Source organism: Triplophysa dalaica, chromosome 4 (genome assembly GCF_015846415.1).
Source record: "Triplophysa dalaica isolate WHDGS20190420 chromosome 4, ASM1584641v1, whole genome shotgun sequence".
NCBI lineage: Eukaryota > Metazoa > Chordata > Actinopteri > Cypriniformes > Nemacheilidae > Triplophysa > Triplophysa dalaica.
Window position 1 is genome coordinate 11,849,164 of NC_079545.1, and position 22,831 is coordinate 11,871,994.

The 22,831-nt window shown below is 37.4% G+C and overlaps 1 protein-coding gene across 1 annotated transcript in view; it reads left to right on the top strand.

Annotated features, from left to right (window-relative positions):
• aacs (acetoacetyl-CoA synthetase) overlaps positions 1-22,831 on the top strand; it is a 32,140-nt gene that overhangs the window by 1,161 nt on the left and 8,148 nt on the right. Inside the window, exons 3-12 of the mRNA XM_056747042.1 lie at positions 1,012-1,132; positions 2,413-2,526; positions 6,788-6,885; positions 7,500-7,614; positions 7,726-7,807; positions 8,694-8,844; positions 11,384-11,464; positions 11,538-11,662; positions 16,770-16,834; positions 22,642-22,764. Of these exons, the coding sequence (XP_056603020.1) occupies positions 1,012-1,132; positions 2,413-2,526; positions 6,788-6,885; positions 7,500-7,614; positions 7,726-7,807; positions 8,694-8,844; positions 11,384-11,464; positions 11,538-11,662; positions 16,770-16,834; positions 22,642-22,764 (1,075 nt within the window). The remainder of the gene's footprint in view (positions 1-1,011; positions 1,133-2,412; positions 2,527-6,787; positions 6,886-7,499; positions 7,615-7,725; positions 7,808-8,693; positions 8,845-11,383; positions 11,465-11,537; positions 11,663-16,769; positions 16,835-22,641; positions 22,765-22,831) is intronic.

Below are 22,831 nucleotides of genomic sequence, written 5' to 3' on the forward strand. Positions count from 1 at the left end.
AGTTTATGTCGCCACGTAATGATTCCACTACAGTAAAGAATAGTTGGGGTGTACCTTACTTACTGAAGCACGTTACTTGTATAAATGTGATCATTTATAAAAGACTTCATCTTAATCTTATAGTTGTGGGTATTCTGTATACGTGGAAGCGATGTTACACAAACCAACCATTCACACATGAGTCATATTACACAATCCGTACTCATAGACATTTATGGGTTTATAACCATTTAGAGCTACTGTCAGAATTGCTACTACTAATATTTGAAGGTCATCTAAAAGATATATCTATTCCAGAGAGGGTGTGTTGGGTCATTTCCATAGAGTTTTAATCTTGATATGAATGAAACTGTAAACCATTTAAACATAAACACAATCTACAGTATGTCGGCCCCTGTTGGTACAAATCTAGTTTCAACCATCCCAGAGTTTGGTGTTACTACATAACCTCTCTTGATTTCCTCCTGACTCAAAGTTTATTCATAACTATGAAAACAAATTACATTTTTATATTTTTACACATGAGTGTGGCACTTGATCGCACTTAAATTGACCTCCACAATAATACTCAAATTTAGTACTTCAAAATCAGACTTAGAGTTGTGCATGCCAGTCCCCTTGATGAACTTGATAATGTATTCTGCGCTCTTTTCAGCACATTGTTTAGTTGTTAGGTGGTTTCTTTCTGGTCTAATTCAACAGAACTCCACCTCAAATCTCTATAATATTCAGGTCCATACATTGGTTTTCGCCGTCAACGTTGATGGAATTTTTCTTTGCACTGGTTTATCATCCATCACACATTACTTGTAAATCCAATAGTTTGGAAAAGTACGAGTAATAGCACACCTAATAGCATGCCCAATGGCGCGGTTAAGGTATTATTTATATTCCTGGCAGTTTAATACTTGCGCTAAAACATTTGTTTGAATCCTTTTAGGCAAATGCTGAAGTCACTAGGTTGACACAAGCGTCACTCTCTCAATGTTTCTCTGTCTGTCTGTGTTTCAGGTGGTTGATGTGTCCAAAAGGATATCAGATGTGCCTGAATGGTTTAAAGGTAGCAGACTGAATTATGCAGAGAACCTGCTGAAACACAAAGACCAGGACAAAGTGGCTCTCTACGCCGCAAGTAAGTGGCCCATCCAACCTGTTAACTGCTCTTTCGTTCTCCAAAATCTGACCCGTATGTGGTGCTAGTCCCATTCAATAATTTGAACAAGAAAAGTTAATAAAGTTGTTTATACATGTTACATGGTTCAGGATGATCATATGGATTACGTATTGCTCATAAAACAGTGAGTGTGAACATGAGCACAGTTACAGTTTTTGCGAACAATATTTTTTCTTCATTTCTCCTCAAAACGTGACTGTGTATCTCCATGTTTCTCCTTGAATCATTGTGAATCTGACCTTCTACGCTTTAAAATAGCAACAGCACTGTTTACATATATATTTTATCTTTATTGATAAGATCTATCATTGCTCTACTCTGGCTAATGTAACACTAAATGAATTACAGGCTGGGTAATTTGATTTGTGGTCTTCGTGTTTGTGTATGTGGAGTTGTGTCTTTATATTGTGATGGATGTCCTGATGCGGTCCAGGACACAACGGATGTGATTACCAAAGTGGCTGTGATCAGAATTGTACCTGCGTCATTAGTTAATTTCTCAGTGAAAAAGGGGATGAGAGGGCCCGTTTACCTGAAAAAGTAGGGTGCACAAATTCAGTTCAGCACAGATAACATATTATAGATGTGTCCGTCGCACCGGAGTCTCAGGCGGCAGTGAATAAATGTACTGCTCATTAGGGCTGGCTAATATAGCTAATAGATTCTGTATTTATATGTATTATTAATGATATACTGTATATAATATAATGTATATATATATGTATAAATTATTTTTTTTTTAGTTTAAATTGACCAAACAGTTTTTGTAGCCGATAAAAAATATTTAAAGCAAGAGTAATACATTTCATTTCTATGCACCAGTATTACAGCCCTTACGAAAATTAACCATTGTTTATTTGATACAAATACCAGGGTTAGACTGCGGATCTTGTAGCCAAGTCATGTTTAGTTTGTGGGTACCTTGGTTTGATAAACGATAGTAACCATGTTTTTTTAATGGTCCTAAACCATGGTAAGTATTCATAAGAGAATGTAACACCGTTTCAACACCAGACGCGAAAGGCACTGGTGCCACATCCAGTGTGGACAAAATTTGAAATTATAATGGGTTCTTATGCGTTTCTAATGTCTTTTGTTTTGTCGCGTCGTGTCCGGTGTGGACATGGTGTAAGAAAGTACTGTAAGAAAGTATTAAGCAGCAATATCTAGATATTTATTTATCTGTCATGTTGTGCTTGAAAACACGTAAAATAAGGTGTTGTTTATTTCCTGTTTAGCCGAGGCAAACGATGAGATTGTCAAGGTGACTTTTGGAGAGCTGAGACATGATGTCGCTCTCTTTGCTGCGGCCATGAGGAAGATGGGCATCAAAACCGGAGACAGGGTTGTAGGTGAGCATCCCCCTCTCTCCTTTTCTTTTATTTCTCTACATTGGCGTCTCTAACACCAGACAGGACAAGTGATGTTTCTTGGCGACAAATAAGTATACACACAACAAGAATTCAATCTTTTGACTTCCGTTTTTGTCACATCCTGTTGGTTGGCTTTACCCACAGTGAAATCTCATTGGTCCCACTAAAAATCCCACTACACATACCATATGTTCTGATTTTGTCACCAAATTTTGCTTTCAGTATATCCTGAAAAGTTAAACTAGGAAGTGGGAACTAGGATATGGTGTAATTTGTCTTTGAGTCTCATCTCTGTCTGGTCTCTTCTATGAGTTTGGTAACTCCTCAGAGGTGTTGTTTGTGGGTTTTTCTGTAAGAAGAAATCGAAGGAAAAGTGTGACAGCTAGAGCAGTACACTAGACTTTGATGCAGTGACGGAAGTAACAGACATGAACCAGTATGAACCGGTATCATGATTCATTTTCATGGCATCGTATGAGTACCATATTCATATACCATTCAAAATCATGCTACCATGTGCAAAAATGGTACTAATTTGCTTGAAAAGATTTAAAAGCTATTGAAAACGATCCCTAATGAGATTTTATCTTATGCAGGTGGTTTTTTTTACATTTTAAAATGAAATTCTTTTTTCATTTACTCACTCATCATTCTAAACCTGTTTGACTTCATTTCTTCTTTGGAACACAAAAGATGATATTTTGAATAACGTTGGTGTAGAAAGGTTCATTAAAAGGAAGGAAGGAGAAGGGAACCGGCAAACATTTTAACATTTAATCCAAACAATAACAAAGTAAAAAGACAGCCGGCAGCCCCTCACGGAGGACTGCCAGCGAATAAAACATAAATACAAACATAAACACGTTCGGGCCCGGTCCTCTCTCTCTTCGACGGTCCGGTCGCTCGTTCTCTTATATGCTACAGATATCCTACGTGATTCGAGACCGGTGCGCGCACAGCTGGCGCTCATTAATAATTACTCACCGGTCTCGAACCACGGTCTCGCCCCGCCTACTCCACTACAGTTGGTAACAAACAGGACCTCGTTGACTTCAATTTTATAGACACAAAGAGACATTTCTCAGAATATCTTATTTTGTGTTCCACAGAAGAAAGAAATCATGTGCAGGTTTTGAATGACATGAGTATGAATAACTGATGACAACACTATTTCCCCCCATTATTGTTGCATTGTGTCACACCGGATTAAGCTTGGCCACTCTAACCTGTTTATCCTGCCCTATTTATTTCTGTCCTTCTTCATTCTTCTTCAGGTTTGTCTTCATGTTTGTCTCTGCTCTGGGAGCTCTTTTTCTCCCTCAGTTTTGCGTTGAGCCAGGGTCACTCAGACTTTGAAGTGGATAGAAAGAGGAGAGAGAGAGGGAAGGTCACACTATGTCAGGAAAAATGTTTTTTTAAGCTTTTATGTGTGGAAGGATTAAAAAGTGTTGTCAAACCTTGTGACCTGTGAGATTGATTTATGTGTAATATAGCAGGGTTTTAATTATTTTAAGTTTGGTCCAGCCTTCATTGTGACAGCATGTGTGAGTAATGTTGTCTTTATGTGGTTGATGTAATGGGGGAAAAGAGTGTGTGTGGGATGGGTGACGTCATTCTGGGTTCATTGCTGTGGTTGTCTTTAGTAATGGGTGTGAATGAGAGGAAGCCAGTTCAGTGCCACATACACGTATACAGCCTCGGAAAAAATTAAGAGACCATTTTAGAGACAATTTTTTCTAAATTTTAAAATGTTCTATTTAGAGGTATGTGTTTAGGTAAAATTATCTTTTTTTTTGTTTCATTCTGTGAACTACAAACAATATTTCCACCAAATTTCAAATAAAAATATTGTTTCTATTTGCATTTATTTGCAGAAAAGGAAAATGAGAGAAACTGATCAAAAAACTGAACACAGTCTTCATGCGTCTTTTCATGCTGTCAGTCTTTCACGTTGCTGTTGGTTGACCTTGTGACTCCTAAAGTTTGATTTTGTTAAAATTCAACACACAGGGAATGGCCACAATACATCTTGAACTGCTGGTTTGAAACGAAACTTTGGAATGTACTCTTAATTTTCCCCGCGGCTGTATATGAGTTCCAGTCGAAAAATAAACCACACCATGTGTCCTATGGTGTGACTGCCTAAAACTAGAAAACTGTTAATAATATATCCTTTTATTTATTTAAAACGATGCAAATATTGAATTTTACCGCATAGGAATGATTTATCTTTGTTGTTATTTTTGTATTTTTGCTATGTCACACAATGGGTCACATCTTCAGTTTATTTGTCAAATTCCCATATACACTTTGTAAAAATAGTTACCTAATCTGTCTGCATAGATAGGGAAAAACACAGAAGATACATTAATTATCCATAGTGACATTTATATGGCATTTATGAATATCTCTACAGACCTGTTTAGGACAGGTATTGTGGTTGTGTATGTGTGTGCCTGTTTCTAGTATTATTTTTGCAGTAAACTGTCTTTAGAAGTGTGTTGTTTTATATACCTACCTTATGGTCCGCTGGGAGATAAAAAGTCAAATCTTTTCAATAGTGTTTGCACATCCCTCCTTAACAAGCCACGTACTTCAGATATTATTCATGCGAGTAACACAAATGATGTGTTGGAATGTAATGCTTAGAAATAGCAGGTTGTACTTTTTTATTTTTCTGGATTTAGGTAAACTGTCAGTGTGTTTGTATCTCTGTGTGTGTATGGTCTTATGCTCTGGGGACCAATTGAAGAGTTCATTTGCAAAAACAGATAAGTCTGTCTTGAAAATAAATAAAAAATCATGTTTTTACTCTTGCACTACAAAGATAACTGATCAATTTTTGACCTTGTGAGGTCATTTTTGTTCTCCATATGGAAATCAGTTTTCAGTATTTGTGAGGTTTATGGGATGTACTACACAGTTTGTGCAGTATAAAAGTCATTATGTCTTGTAAAACACGGAAACTCGGCATGTGTGTGTTTATTTTGCTGTAGAATAACATATCTGTAGAGCTCTCACAGATTCCTCAGCTGAATACCTGCACTGCAGTGCTTTATGTGGAAATGTCTACGTGGACATGAACATGACTCCGTGTCCACAGAGGTGTGTCTGTTTTGTACACGAGGGTGCTTAATGAAGGTAAAACGTGGTGTGTTTACATTGGCAGGAGTTTATTGGTTGTGTTAAGGTGGCAGTTGTGTGACGGTGTGTGTGTTTCTCTATAAAGTGGCCTTAGCTGTCCCCTTGATTTACTGTGTGTGTGTGTGTGTGACAGAATAAATGGGCACTTCACAGATGAGGCCCAGGGTTTATTGCCGCAGTGTCATTTAGCTAATGGACACTATTTCTATGCTCAATCTCTCTTCCTATCTCTGTTCTCTCTCTCCGTTCGGCACAATACAATTCAATATCATTCACATTTACCATAAATATTTCGGGAAGGTTCTTTTCTTACCAATGGGTAAGCGTATGTATCGTGAGGTAATGATATGCAACCAGGAGATTAACGATATAAGTGAACTGAACATGAATAGAAAAACAGGACCAGAACAGACGGTCACAGTGACGGGTTTTGTTGTCAACTTTAATGAGATTTTTGTTCTTTGTGCACAGGAATTCGATTATATTGATAATACACCTTGAAGGTCCAGTGTGTAGTTTTTTGGAGGATCTTTTGACAGAAATGAAATATAATATACATAACTTTGTCTACAGAGGTGTATAAAGACCTAACATAATGAAATTTATGTTTTTATTACCTTAAAATGAGCTATTTCTATCTACATACACCGGATTTGCCATGTTATTTCTACAGTATTCCTAAACGGACAAACTGCTCTACAGAGCGCGTTTCGTAAATATGTTATCTTCCTCAGCAAAAAAAAATGCTACAACACCTGCCACCGTATTCTGCGTTTAAGGTTGATTTCTGTATTTTAGTTAAACTAATATTTTAGGTAATTTGCACTTTATTATCCTTTTGGAGCTTTGTCTTAGCGGATTCTTTTGCATTTGCAGTAGATTCTTCATTTTTTTCATTTATGTGATGTATTCATTGATCATCTCTTGTGACATTGAAATCGCACGTCACTGAAATGAGTTAATAAATCACATGTTAAGTGCCCACTCAAATAACTTTTACATCTCTTGACTGATTCATCTCTTCGTGTTCTTTTTGCAAATGATCTATTCTTTTGCATTGCGCTATGTCATTTAATATGATTTCTCTTTCTCTAAGGATATCTGCCCAATGGGATTCATGCTGTGGAGGCAATGCTCGCTGCAGCCAGTATAGGTGCCATCTGGAGTTCAACCTCTCCCGATTTTGGTGTGAACGTAAGAGCTTTGGATGCATAACAGTTTCTGTTATATAATGTGATGACAGTGTAGCATAGTGGTGTACAGTATATGTTATTTAACATTCCAATATTCTCACAGCAAGTGGCATTTTCAGTGACCTGTGGATGATAGCCCGGAAGACAGAGTTTTCAAACTTTTGTGTTTATCTAAAGACCCAGAGTTGGAATGGATTGGAGAAATAGTCCCAAGCTGCGCACTGTAACATTCACATAGGTTCAATTTCTTTGAGATTGGATGATATATATAAAACTATCACAAAGTAAAAACCTACTTAAATCAAGTTCCCTATATAACACCTCTCCAATGAAGTGCATTAACATATACAGAATTAAATGCTGTACAATAGAAGGTAATGTGCTTGAATGCATTCACATCCATAAATAGGCCAGACTCTAGCAGATATAGCAATGTCGTTTTACCGTATACTCTGCTGTCCCACTGTGGTTAAGACACAGAACTACACCCAATCATTTTAGTGGCCTCAATAGCGCTATCACTGTCTGAGAATATTATCGCTATTGATATTATTTTATTATTGAGAATGCTGATGTGTTTCCTGTGTTTAAAGTTTTTTTATTTTGTCATTTCAGGGAGTGCTAGACAGGTTTTCACAGATTCAGCCCAAGCTGATATTCTCCGTAGCAGCTGTTGTGTATAACGGCAAGCAGCACGACCATATGGAGAAACTTCACAATGTTGTTAAAGGTAGATCACACATTTCAGCTCACGGATAACTGCTTCCCCTCATCTTGTCATCTGTTTGGTACGCCTGCATGTGTGTGTCGTTCGTTAGAATTTTTGTATTATCTCTCTCAGGTCTCCCCGACCTGAAGAAGGTTGTGGTCATTCCATATGTTCGATCTCGACAAGAGACGGACCTTTCCAAGATCCAAAACAGGTCTGTGCATCTGTGTGTGTTAGATCTGTGCTGATACAATCATATATCGATAGAATGTGTTTTTTCTCTTTATAATATACTTCAATATTCTTGTGTGCATTAATGACATTTCTTACAGTTACAATAATAAATTAAAACATTACAGACAACATTCCGTTCGTATCATATCTAATAGTTTTATGCATTGTTAATAATATGTTACTAATTTTTACTAATATGTGTATATTGTGAGTTTTTTAAGGCAGTGTTTCTCAGCCAGGGTGTCTTCTCGAGGGGGTGACAAAATATAAAAACTATTTAAAATAAGACAAAACCAGCAACAGGCTTACAATAAGCAAAAAACGAAATGTTTCTCAATGTTTGGTAGCGTTCGTAATAAATATACATTATGTCAAGCAAAGTTGGGCAGAAATTGTTAAATTTAAAGTAGGGCATCCAGAATGAATTGCATCCAGAATAAAAGTTTGTATTTACATAATATATGTCTGTGTACTGTGCATATTTATGTATAAACACATAAACATACATGCATATGTTAAAGAAAAAAAAAATATAAACAAATCCAAGTTAATATTTCCTAACTATGTACATGTGTGTGTGTGTATGTTTTTTTGTAAACACAAACTTTTATTCTGGATGCGATTAATTGCGACTAGTCGTTTGATAGCCCTAATGTGAAGTGTGCTAGTGGCACTAGCGTCACCAAACCGAATTACAAATGTCCATTTTGAAACATTACCTTGTTTACCATTGGTCGGCTGACGGATGGAGTCCCACCCCAAACTCAGATTGATTTTTTTAATTAGCCTATAAATGGCTTACAATATTTTATCATGAACTCATTCTCTCCCTCTCTCTCCTTCTCTCTCTCTCTCTGCTGTCTCAGTGTTTTCCTGGAAGACTTCTTGGCCACTGGTAAGGAAGGTGATCAGGACCCCCAGCTGGAGTTTGAGCAGTTGCCCTTCTCTCATCCTCTCTTCATCATGTACTCCTCTGGCACCACAGGAGCTCCCAAATGCATGGTGCACTCTGCTGGGGTGAGAGAGACTCTGTGTGTGTGTTTGCAAAAGTCAGTGTATAATGCTTATCCAGTGGCATTTAATGTCTGACATAAAGTAGAATTCCTTTTTACCTTTTCATAAAGGAGAATTTTTTTCGCTTGAATGGGATAAAGATGGTTTTAAAGCAACAACATAAACAAACATTACTGCGCGTGTACGCTTTTGTGGCCCGAACTTAAGCTCCGGTACACATTCGCAAAGAATAGTCTCTGTACATGATTTCTGAAAACAAGCAAAAGAAATAACAAGTTAATTACATTAGCTAGCAAATTGAAGGTATGTCTAGCCAGTATTATTTTTAGGTTACCAGTTATAAAAGTTAACCATTCAACAAATTGTTTATTTAATAATATTAACATTCAATAAAATTCAACAAACTATTTATTGAATACAATTATTATACAACAAAAGATAATTATCAATAAATATGTTTAGAAATTAAATAAGATATAATTAGGAATATTGTAAGCCAACAAACACAGACCGGAATTGAACTTCGGGCCTGGCGTCCGATGAAACCGTTTTTACCAGGTCCAACTTTTTACTGAAACATCTTGGTCATTACATGCAGCAACATTGACCACCGGGTGGCAGTAATAGTCAACTTTTCAAACCTCTTCTGCCCCGAAATGATACAGGATGAGCAGCTCTGTGCACCTCTTTCTGCTGTCACTATAACACAATATTACAGACACAGCAGACCATAATATATATTGGCTATGGTTTTCACACATTTTCTCAATTACGACACTTGTGAAGATTAAAAGATGCAGGTGTGCTTGATCACGGCTAGAGCTATGCTGGACTGTGGCTCTTCATGAGTCAGATTGGAGTAGGACCTTAAGTGTTTGGTCAGGCTGTGTGTGTGTGTGTGTGTGTAACACTCAGCAGTTGTTTGTCATATTTCACAGCTTTCTCTTTCCATCTTTTGCTGCGTATGTATTTGATGCCTCACTTGCGTGGTAGATAATTAGAACGCTGTGTGTATGAAAACACACAGTCACACATATCCAGCCACAACCCTGTCTGTCTCTTCTCTCTCATTCTGTCTCTCTCTGTCTATTTCTCTCTTTCTTTGTGCTCTTTTGACAACAGGACACATGTTGGGTTATGGCAGTTAGTGAACGAATAAATGTTCGTAACTAGCGTTTCTGCTAGGATACATGTTAACCGTGTGTTAGCACTGTCAGGACACGGTGTTAGAAAAGAGAAATGTGTTCTTTTTTTAATCCGTGCGGCGTTGTTGAACCTTTATCTGGGTAATTAGGTTGTTTCCCGCCTGACAGAATACCTCTGAACGTACGACACCGGCACAGGAGAAAGATTCCAAATAACAGACTTTTTGTTACTCCTGCCTGAGGTTTTTTGTCTTTTATAACAGAAAAAAATACTTTTCATCATTATAAATTCATTCCATTTTATATGAATGTCCCCAACCATCTCTCAACATAAAACATAGAAATAACTAAATTACATAATTACATACTACATGCTACATTTGATGTAGAATTTGACTAGCCTCAAGGCAACATGAAATCAAAACTGACCAAAATAGAAAAAAATTATATTAGGGCTGTTCAACAATTAATCGCATCTAGAATAAATGTTTGTGTTTACATTATATATCCCTGCTGTCCTTCTGAAACCTTGTATCTCCATATGTCGTTATTTTTTTTTTATGTTGTTGCCATAAATCATTATTTTAAGTCGCCCTTAATGTTTGTCACTGTGTTTTGCAAATATTTATCTAATAAAAAGTATTTAAAAGTTTTTTTATGAAGTTAGCTGTGTTTTCACAGCTAACTTCATAGTTAGCTGTGAAACGTTTATTTACATAATTTAGATATTTACATAATTAGAAAAAAAACTGTAGATTGTTTTTTTTTAGATTTTATTTGGAAAAAATAACAGAACAATTCTCTAAAATTACAGTTTTTTTACAGTGAAGGTTTTGGAAGGACTGTGACGATTTGACTGTACTGTGGATATATATATTTTATATAAACCCATAGACATACGTATATATTTAAAATTTATAAAATATAAAAATGAATTAATGTTTATATACAAATATTTTATAAAATATATACATGCAAATATTTCCTAAATATAATATTTAAAATTAATATTTAAAAACTAAATAAAATAAATATGTAAAGTGCACAGACTTATAATTTAAACAAAAACCTTTATTCTGGTTGCGATTTATCGTTGAACAGCCCTAGTTTATTATAAATAATTTTTGCGTGCAGGTCAAAATTTATTTAAAATGAATGTGTCCTCCTTGATCTATCAAGGTGAAATATAACAAATGTGAGGTACTTGCACTTAGTTGTTACACCATGTCAAAACACCCCACACGTCACAACATTTGATGTAAAAAATAGAATCCATTGTAGCTTGTTGCGCATCGCCATCGCAGACATTGTGGACATGGTGTTACAGTATAAGTAAATGAAGACTCTTGTTTAAATACGTTTTAAATAAAAATATTTAAATTTTCTTCATTTCACAGGGCACTCTCATTCAGCATCTTAAAGAACACATTCTCCATGGCAACATGACTAGCAATGATGTCATCATATACTACACTACGGTATGTTATTGCGACATGTCCTATGTTTATCTGTTTAAGTCAAACATGATAGAAATGTTTTGTGTGTTTGCAGACGGGCTGGATGATGTGGAACTGGCTGATGTCCTCTTTGGCTGTCGGGGCATCCGTGGTTCTATATGATGGTTCTCCTCTCGTTCCCACTGCCAACGTGATGTGGGACCTGGTAGACCGCCTTGGGTAAGATGCGCATGTGTGTGAGACACCATAATAGAGGTGTCAAAGTCAGACTTTATTTTCACATCGCACCGTGATTGGCCGAGGTGTGGCGGTGCTTATCACCAGCATCTGCTCTGCCCTTTGTGTAAATGACACAGGATCACTGCATCAACCTGTTTCAAAGACGCCGGTTTAATTGGCCACATCTGATGTGCCATTGAGTTCCTTTAAGAGTCTACCTGTTATTGATCAGAAGTGATCGAAGTGCAATAGACACCGTAGTTCTTCAGGATTACACTCATTGTGCTGGAGCGTGTGTGTGTTTGCTCATTTTCTGCTCCCTTGGCTGCTGATGAAAGTCTTTATTCTTATTCTCATTGTCTCGCCTTTTCCCAAGAGGAGGAAAATAGAGACGGTTTCGTAGCTGTTTTGGAAAAGCCAACACACACACACACATAAATGCACACTTTTCCATTAATTGCCAGATGTGTGTTGCTTGGATAGCTTCAGGAACATATGTCTCTGTATATTTTGATATCAGGAGAACTTGAGTTTGTCTCTGAGCTTTTAGAGTTCTTTGCAGACAGCACCTGTGCCTTTGCATTCAGTCTTTCTTTCATTTTGAGTTACAAACTTTCTGGTGACACCAATTAAATTATTCCTCTGGGCCGTATGGGTTTATTTAAAACATCAGATATTGAAACAAAGAGGTTTAATTTTTGTAGTTTTGTTGTAGGAACAGACCCAGATTCCTTTAGCATTTTGCCTGCTACAGATAGCAAAGTTTAGATTTTAAATGGATAAACATGATTGTTATGCACATTATGTTTGTGAAATTTAACGTGGAAGTTACGAATTGCAACCAACGGCTAACTCCACCGCTTGCCCCTCCCTTTCGAAGCACTACGGTGGCTGACACAGGACTAAGATGTCATCACGTTTCGCTCTTTGCTGAAGGAGATAACATATTTACGAAAAGCCATCTGTAGTGCAGTTTGTCCGTTTAGGGCTACTGTAGTATCAACATGGAAAAATTCCATGTAGGGGGACCCGTGCTTTATGTGGATAGAAATAGCTCATTCTAATGTAAAATAAACATAATGCTTCATTGTGTAAGGTTTTATACACCACTGAAGACATAGTTATGTATATGATATTGCATTTCTATCAATAGATCCTCCTTAATATAACAAACTGGACCTTTAAAGGAGCCACTCTTTTGCTGTTTTTGAGGCTTTATTATGTTTTTTGGATGTTTAACAATGGATGTTCATGTTTCTAATTTTGAAAACACTTTATATTTCACATATTTCAAGTCTATTGTTCACTGCTGTTCCTCTTTTAAAATAACGACTGGATTTCTTGAGGTTTATATAAAGTCCCTCCTTCCGAAATGCTCTTATTGGTAAAGCTGACCAGGTCTGTCGTGATTGGTTCCCCGCTTATAGTTTGTGTGTGAAGATGTCCCTCCCATAGCATACCACTCAGGAACTTTGGCTTTTACCAATAGACATTAACAATGGCGTCAACTTCACTTCATCAGTTAAAAACATGCGGATCGATTGAAGTATCACAGAGGTCTGCTAGTGCATGTGCAAACGTCAATCTTTGTTAGAGATTAGATTTTTTCCCTACTATAGTGAGGGAAATGACACCGGCTATATTAATTAACACTAATAACCGAAGCGTGAGTTTTGCCTTCTTATATTGAACCCGAGTTGGATAATAAAACGAGCAGATTGACTAGGAGACATTTGCAAACAGGACTTCAGAGGTCGTTTTATAAAAGTGTTTTAGAGGTATGCGCGAGCACACACAATTGTGCCAATGTTAAAGTCATGGAAGCTGTTATTTGACCGTTGGTTGTATTAGAATTTGTGTAGCTGAATTCTTATTACCAGCTGTAGGACTGTGATGAAAGTGAAAGTAGTTTAGCCAGTAGCTCAGTCAAATGTTACAATCTCTGATAACCAAACACTACACCAGTGGCTCTTCCTCTAATCTAAAGAAGGCCTCGCCCCTTTTTTGCCATATTCCTTGGGTGGAGGTTATCAAAAGCACTCAGAATAGTGACATCATGTATACCCGGGAAGTACAGGGCTGTAGTCTGATTCCAGCTGTTCTCTGTAGTCCTTGAAAAGCGAATTCTGTTTAAGACAATATCTTGCTTGGCACTGAACTTTATCATTTTCCAGGTATTGTTTATGCTCCAACGTCAACATTACACACCAACTAAAGGTTGAAAAATGTGATTGCGGGGAATGGGATATTTAAATGAAACTGGGTACTGTACCTTTAAGACTAATCTATCTAAATTTTGTTATGATTGACGAAACTTTTGAACCTTTTGTGCTCATTTTTTTATTTCAATAGGAAATAAACATAATTTAAACATCATATACTTTATACATATTTACATATATTTTGGTAAAATTTGCACTGGCTGCAGGCACTGCCTGCTATTTGGTCATACTATCTAAATTTGTTGCCCAAATTTAACTTAGGTAGACAAACTGCAAACTCATAATTTCAGACTAAATCAACTTTTCCGAGGTCTACCGTCCACTGCAACATAGATAAAACATGGTCTCTCTTTCTCGTAATGTTTAGTTGTTCGGATAGACTGATCCTGGATTAACTATTATCTTGTGCTGCTCCACATTAATTGTGTTTAATGTTTAATGATCAATATTCAATCATTGGGCAAAGGCGGTGAGTGTTAGTGAAACATGTTACGCACAAAGGGACATTGTGAGACTCGGTCATGCTTGACAACTTGGTCTTTGTCCCATATTGCTGCTTTAGACCGAAGTTGTTTTGGGAAAGAAAATGGTACTTGTTTTTCTTTTGTGGAACAGGAGGCAAAGAACCCAGGATATCTTTATGGATTGTATTGATGTGTGAAACAACAGAAAGAATAAGTTTGCCTCAGTTTAAGGTGAAGGTTTTTTCAATATTGGGTAGGTAGTTTTCTGGCTTTATTTGCAGTGTAACCATAGTATCCAGTATTCCTATTTAGTTTAGTTTTTTAGTTTTACCACACAATGTGTGTCTTTGAAATATGTTTTTTTGCAAGATGTGGTTCAATGGTGATCACCTCACGTTATGTAACTGCTCTAGAAAAGTTTAATATGTGCCCTATACCTGTGTGCTTTGATGGAAGTCTTAAAATATATTTGCTTGGGATTTTAACTTCTATTTGCATACTTTCCCCACCACATCTTATTTATGTGCAGATGGACCCAAAGTAGCCATTCCTTGTAGGAAATATACAGGCTGAAAATTTAGAGAAGCGTGACTGCTTAAATAATAGCAAGCAAGGCAATCCTGGAATGATTTCTATGGATGTGTAAGAAACTAGCGTCCCAGTTGTATCATATCATTTAGATTGCCGTTGGCAAGTTTTTCAATTTTTCCCTGACTGATATCTAGCTTGTGAAACCACGTTTCATTTCGTTTTGTATAGAATTCTGTTCCTACATCCTAAGCAACCAATTACTAACCAGGCCTTGCCAGCTGCCACCAATCACACACAAGCAGGACGTTGTCATGACACCCGCCCACACTAGGGACATCTCTTTTTTGAGACCTAGAGAGAGAATTGGTGCGAGAAATGAGAAAATTTGGATATTTAATTGATTTAGTTACTTGCAAGTTTTTTCCTTCAATGCAATTTAAAGGAATCTTTTCGATATGACTTGCAGAACATTGCTTTCTTATTACTTTTATTTCTTAAAACGTATTTCTTCATTACAAACCTGTATGATTTTCTGCACACAAAATAATATATTGTTGGTAAGCAAACAACACTGGCCCTCATTGACTTCCATTGTTTGGACATTTCTCAAAATATCTTAATACAGGATTTGAACGACACAAGGGTTAATAGTAATAATATATATATTTCCGAGTGAACTCTCTCTTTAACTCACTTTCACACATTATGTTGCCTGTTAAACCGCTCTACTATATTTCATTGTAAACTCTGTTTAAATCTATTGCGCTAGACAAATGGAGATTCCAACCAACGCATTCGTGTTGACAGCATTTAGCTTGCTTTGTGCTCTTCAGATATTGCACTGCCACGATCTCCGGCCTCCGATTTCTGACCCTGACCGATTCTATCACGAGATGGCTGACCGAGTCCTCTGCAGGTCAACACGCCATTTAGATCAATTCCACCTCATTGACACTGAACACGTTACACGCTGTGTCCTACAGTCAGACGTGAGAGATCAAGAGCGCTGTGGAAATTAGATTTTCGTTTCGTTGCAGATGCAGCCTCACACTTTGTGTGTGTGTGTGTGTGTGTGAGTCCAGCTTGTTTCTTTTCTCAATCTCTTTTCCACTTTCTCTCTATACAGAATGAATTACAAATGCAAGCACAGCAGTAGATGCTTTTTTCGGGTGAAGGTTGGCCTTTCATTGCATCATCAAAGCGATGGAGGTAGTTTGGGCAAACAAACGTTTATCTCCAGGTGTCACTTGGATGGTAGTGAATTTGAATATGAATTTGAAGAAGTGTAGAACAGTGGTGAGTCACCCAGAGGTGGTCTTGTATTCTAGCAACAGAGTTTTGAACTTCATGTGGTGAGTGGTGACAGTGACAGTGTGATGGTTTTCTTTGAGTGATTGAAGGCTTGAAGGTGGATTCTGGTGTATCTATGAAGACTTTAGGAGATAGTTCACCCATAACTGCAAATTCTTTCATCACATACTCACCCTCATGTCATTTCAAACCTGTATGAGTTTCTTTCTTGTGCAGAACACAAAAGAAGATATTTTGAAGAATGTTGCTAACGAAACAACATAGGCCTTAGGCTTTGACTTCCATTATTTGGACACAAAACCACTGAGACATTTTTCAAAATAACTTATTGTGTGAAGAAAGAGTCATACAGGTTATGAATAACATTGAGTAAAAACATGAGGACACAATTGTATGTTTTGGGTGAACTATCACTTTAACAGTTCTAACTGGAACGTTTCAACACTTCCTCCTTAAACCTCTTGCATTCCGACATTTCTTGTTTTTACCAGATCTGAAAGAGCCCGATTTATTTTGTACATTCAAAACCTGCAGCTAATTGTTAACCTCATATTTTTTCTTTTTATTGTTTACTGACAGAATCACTATTTTCGGCACTGGAGCGAAATGGCTGTCTGTGTTAGAAGAGAGAAATCTGAATCCAGGTAAGCAAAAAGAACCGTTAAATTACAATCTCCCGCTCTCTGTCTGTCATCTTCTCGCTGTTTCGTTCCCCCTCTCTCCCCCTCAGCCGCTCTTATTTATTTTAATACTTTTTTTCTCGGGTAGTATGCATTAATTTCCTTTTTTTCCCCCTTTAGTCTCTGGATACCACTGAGTCATTCACTAAACCGCGCGTACGTGCTTATGAATATATAACAATAACACGAGCGAGTGAAAGTGAATTAAAATGCAATTTACAGCAGAAGGTGGAAGTGTTTGTGCGTAACGACTGCAGGGAGAGCGATTTGAGGTTTTTTTTACATATAATTGGCTACTAGCATTTCAAAGGGGAAACCTAGGTTATAGACACAGTTTAGTGCAGTTGGTTTCCTATGCTGTAAACCACTTTTTTTCCCCATAAATGTCACTGTTGTGTACATTTTTGTAATCGATATAAATAATAAAAAGTCAATTTTACACCCTTCAAATAACTGACAGCTAAATATTTTGCTAATTTTGATGGTCGTCTATGTGGAAACTAACTGACCAAACCATGACATCTAGAACATAGCCGGCAAAGTAGCCGGGAAATGATGTTAACCGCGACTGTTCTTTCATAATCCAAGGATACAAAATCCCACACTAAAGAACATTATTTCACTTCCATTTCGATTTATTTCTATACCGCTTTTCACAGTTTTGCACTGTTGCAAAGCAGCTGAACAGTAAATATTTATTAATACAAATAGTAGTGACACATGTAGAAGAAAAACAGGAAACAATTTCATGTCACATATGCTGTTGTACTCTGAAATGCATCACATTAAAGGCAGGGTGGTTGATCCTGTTCAGAATTTTTTTTGTCATGTTGGTTGGAAACCTGTTTACATCCTGATAGCAATCAAGAAGTATAGTGGTCAAATAATATTTGTATAATTATATATCATCTGTGAAAGGCGTATGACCAAAAAACATTCGCCCAATCATAAAGTTCTGGCCAAACGCTGTAACTGGTCACACGTGCATACCACTGCGCACCCTGTTCACAAAGACATACTTCGTCAGCTCGCTCATATCCGCTGTCTCAATGTAGGGAGAATGGTGGACAATCAGCAACATTCAAACTTCCCTGCGGAACCGACAAGTTAATCTACATAACGAAAGTCAGTGTTTGATAAAGCAGTGACGAAAAAACGTCTGGATCATGAAAGAGGAAAAACTTGAATTAACATCAATTCAGCTTTTACACGATGGAGAAAGGCTCCGGTAGGCAAAGGGTCTGAAAAATCCTGCAGGCAAAGGGTCTGAAAGACGATACCATGGTTGCTCTCTTTCTTTTGGACAGGTATGTACATGCTTCGAGAAGTATTTTTATGGATTTAGTTTGTAAATCATTACTTGGATTTACTGTGCGCGTTCATGTTTTTGGAGAAGGCGTGTCTTTGGACAGCAAATCGCATAGAGGGTGGGATTATAATTTCAGTGCTAGCAGGCTAAAGTTAGCACCTTTCTAAATCAACCACCCCTAAATGCGTTGCTGGTGGCATTTCATGTTGTCTGTGAAAGGTTAAGCTGTTGGATTGTACGTGATGTGGAGTTGGATTTGTTTGCTGTATGTGGGTTAGTGGGCTGTACGTATGGGTGTGTGGGGAGTCAGATTTGTGTTTCCTGGCCCTCTGCTGCTCGTTTTGGCTGCTTGACATTTTAGAGCGACACCTGTTAGCCTGTGGGGTGTGGCACTGGCTCTGATAACCAGGGCGAGAGACCCAGTCTACACGGGACCCCAGGCGGGTGGCCTGGCTTGTTGCCCTGCATACATTTCAGCATAGTTTCATTCTGAGCACTGTGACCCACACCCGCCTGCCTTCAGACTACAAAACATATCTGAATAGAGATTACAGTGAGTTGAGTTTTATTCTGCTTTATTTTAAATAAAGATGTGAAGATGAGGCGGGAGGATAGTGTATGATAGCATAGTGTATATCTTTCTGATATTTTCTGTGCAATTAGTTTTTGGTGTATATATATATATATATATATATATATATACATAAAGCCTACATGTATGCTATTGTGTGAAATAGCAAATATAGCATTGTAATAAGGTTCAATAAAAGGAAGGAAGGAGGCGGGAACCGACGAACATTTAAATAAAGTTTTAATATAATAAACAAACAAAAACATTGAAATAAAATGCCGGCAGCCACCTCACGATCGACTGCCGGCCACAAGAACATAAATACAAATGTAAAACATGTCCGGGCCCGGTCCTCTCTCGTCATCAGTCCTGTCGTTCATCCTCTTATGCTCCCGATTTTCTCCGTGAGATATGCGGGACTGGTGTGCGCACAGCTGATTCCAACTATCAATCACGCCACCGGCCCCCCTCACGGCTCTAGTCACGCCTTCATCACTACAAGCTTGTAGAAAACGGCATATAGAAAACAGCATATAGAAAACAAACTGTTAAAGCGGAGGTAACACACGCAGTTTCTGACAATCTCATATTAATCTTGACTACCTATAGATTAATATTGCATGGTTCATGTCTTCGAAGTGTCTTAAGTTTGATCACATTTATAAAAAACAAATGCACCAGTACGATTATTTCCGAAAACTAGCGAGCCCTGAATGCATGCAGGGGGGGCGGAACTATAGCATGAGTACTAGAGATGCGCGGATAAGCTAAAATGTCACCCGCATCCGCTGTTTCAAATAGATGATCCATCCGCCACCTGCCCGCACGTATAATTTTCTCTGATATAGACATCCGCACCCGACCCGGACCCGATCGTTATTTAAATTACTCGTCAATTTTCTAGCACTGTTTTTGTCTATAAATACTTAAATCTAATATTTTGATTTAGCACATACATGATGTAGCTACCATTTTAGAGGTACCAGTCTTATGGCTTTCATATACATACAATGCCTCACAGTCGTTGCATATTACATACCCAATACTTGATTCATCCTTGTTAACCACTTCGCTAAAACGCTCCCACACGGTACTTTTATTTTCTACCATTTTTTTCTTTTCAATTCTCCCTTTTTGCATTTCTCTCGGATCTGTTTCGCCTCCATTTCTGCTTTAAGAAATAGACCGTCCTCTACCGCCGCCACGCGCGCAATTCTTTTAAATTACCGCAAATTAGTGCCCGATTAAAAATGCTTTTAAAACACATTCCTATTTTTTGAGAAATGTTGTTAAAGCTGCAGTATGTAACCTTGGTATTTGACCACAAGAGGGGGCATTTCCAACAATAACAAAGGCGAAGCTTGATGACGCTATGAAGCAGGTGACGATGGGAGATGTCGTTTTAAATGCGTTTTCGCCATAGCGATGTATCTAAATTGGATAAACGAATCATGATCACGGATGAGGTAATTTATTTGTTTTTGTATTACCTGTATATCTGATCGTATTATTTTATGTCATCATAATTAATGAACTGCAAGGAACGTGAAATGTTATGCTATATTATCCCGTTACAACTTACTGCTATTTGTTAAATGATTTGTTGGGTTAATGTTGTGCAGTGTTACGTGTTTATGGTTAATGCCGTGTTGTTTAACGTGCTCAAACCAATCGTTCTAAAATAAATAATTGATTTGCTTACCTGTCTATCAATACACTCGCGAGAGCAGAGTCTCTGTCAAGTCCAAGATTGTCGCGCAGCTCTCTCCATCTCGAAAACGCCTGGCCGATATTTATCCTGGTTTTATTCCTCCGTTTGTCACACAGTGTGCGTGTATCCAAATATGGACGCTTCCGTTTTACTGCCACTTCAATACTCGCCAAAGAGTAATCGTTATCCATAACAACCACTTCCGCATTTGACCATGTGATATTCTGGTCTACACCGGAACAAAGTATAGAGCGGACATTGCGTCACTGAGAGGCGACATTTCTTTTTTCCGGGACGGCCAGTTATTTAAAATCGGAATTTCTCTGAAATAAAAAATCTTTAGAGACTTTTGAAATATTGTAAGTACACAACTGGAGGAAATATATCACACTGTGCAAGTTATTTTCTGAAATTTTATTACAAAATTATTACATACTGGAGCTTTAATATTGTATACGATATTGTATACATAATCCACCCGCGACCCAGCCGCAATTATTCTGAATGTATTTTTATTACCCGACCCGCGGATCATCCGCAGCGCCCGCGGATTTAACCGTCATCCTCGCATCACTAATGAGTACACAATACATCATTGCATTATTCCTGCATAACTGTTGGCTATACATTTGTGTTGTGAAGCTTATGCAAGTAAGACTTCTGCGCATGCCCCTTCTCCCGCTCTCCCTGGGTGGCGCGTGGGTGTGCTTTTTTATCTCGCTTTTGCGGATTGGTACGTGGGCATGCTTTTCCAGGAGAATTGTCCAATAAGGAACTAAGAAAAATATGTAATTTTCATGTTTGAATAAAACTTTCCCTAACCTATATAAACGCTGGGAGTGTATCGAGCACAGAAATACTACGTCATACGTCCAACTAATGTCAAGCATGAGAAGCCAGCACGTTTCAGTCGGAATGCATGAAACAATGTGACACATCCCCTTTAATAATATATATTTGTATATTATTCATATTTTTATTTGTAATTTTATTTGTAATATAAGCTAATTTTTCATTTATTTCAGTTGTGAGATATGTTTTGTGTTTTGTTACCCATATATATCAAACACAACATAGTTTTCATAGCCGATTTGTTTATTATTTTATTATTGTTATTGACCATTTTTCATTTTTAAAAATGATGATCAGGGCTGATATATCCTGTCAACCAAAATAGGACAATGTAGCCAATTTGTGCTCTGTATATAGAAAATTGGGAACAATTTTAGTATTAATAGTCAATATATTCATTTATAAGATTCAGAAAGTTAAGAACTATTCATTTAATCTTCAGAATCGTTATTTGCATCAGCATATATCACACTCGCGGTATCGGAAATTAAGTATTGGTGCAGCTTTTGTTTTTTCATTTCAGTTAATACGTTTAGAGCCCCAACTATTGCTAAGGCAACGTTTCTATTTTTTTGTGTATTTTTCAAATAATATACCTTTAAACATATTAAAGGTCCAGGCAGTGAAATCTAGTGGCAAGGTTGCGATCTGCAACCAAGTCGCTCACTCCACCTCTGCCCCTCCCATTTTAAACACTACGAGGGCTGACAGAACATGGCTAAATAAATGCAACTGACCCTCGGTGTATGTAGATAGAAATAGCTCTTTCTAAGGTAATAAAAACAACGCTTCATTGTGTAAGCTCTTTATACACCTCTGATGACATTTCTGCCAATAGATCCTCCAAAAAATTACATCTACGCATTTGGCAGACGCTTTTATCTAAAGCGACCTACTTTGCATTGCATTGCAATATACATTTTGTTTTTGACTATATACAATCCCCAGGGATCGAACCCCTGACCTTAGCATTGCTAGTGCCATGCTCGAACAACTTAGCCACAGGAAATCACACATTGGACTTTCAATTTATTTGAATTAACAGAAATGTTTTAGTAAGTTTCAGCAAACTATAATACCTTTGACAAAAGATGTATGTGGCATCCTTTCTTTAACGGAATACAGACAAATAAATATCTTCTAAAGAGAAATGATACATTTGTAAGAGAAAACAATTAATAATTTTATCTGTGATGGCACGAGGGTAGAACCTACTGAAAGCTAGAATAGTAAAGAGTGTTTTTTTTAATCGTTGAGAAGTGTCACAGTGTATTGTTGCTTCACCTTGTCGCTCATATATTTTGTCCCACTTTCTTGTCTATCTGCAGCAAACACACACAACCTGCAGTCCCTTCACACCCTGCTGTCCACAGGATCTCCTCTCAAACCTCAGAGCTATGAGTATGTGTACCGCTGTATCAAAAACAATGTGCTTCTGGGATCCATTTCAGGTAGGATTTATATAACTCAATACATACAATATATATTAAGTGTATATATACTTTTATGCCGTATCTT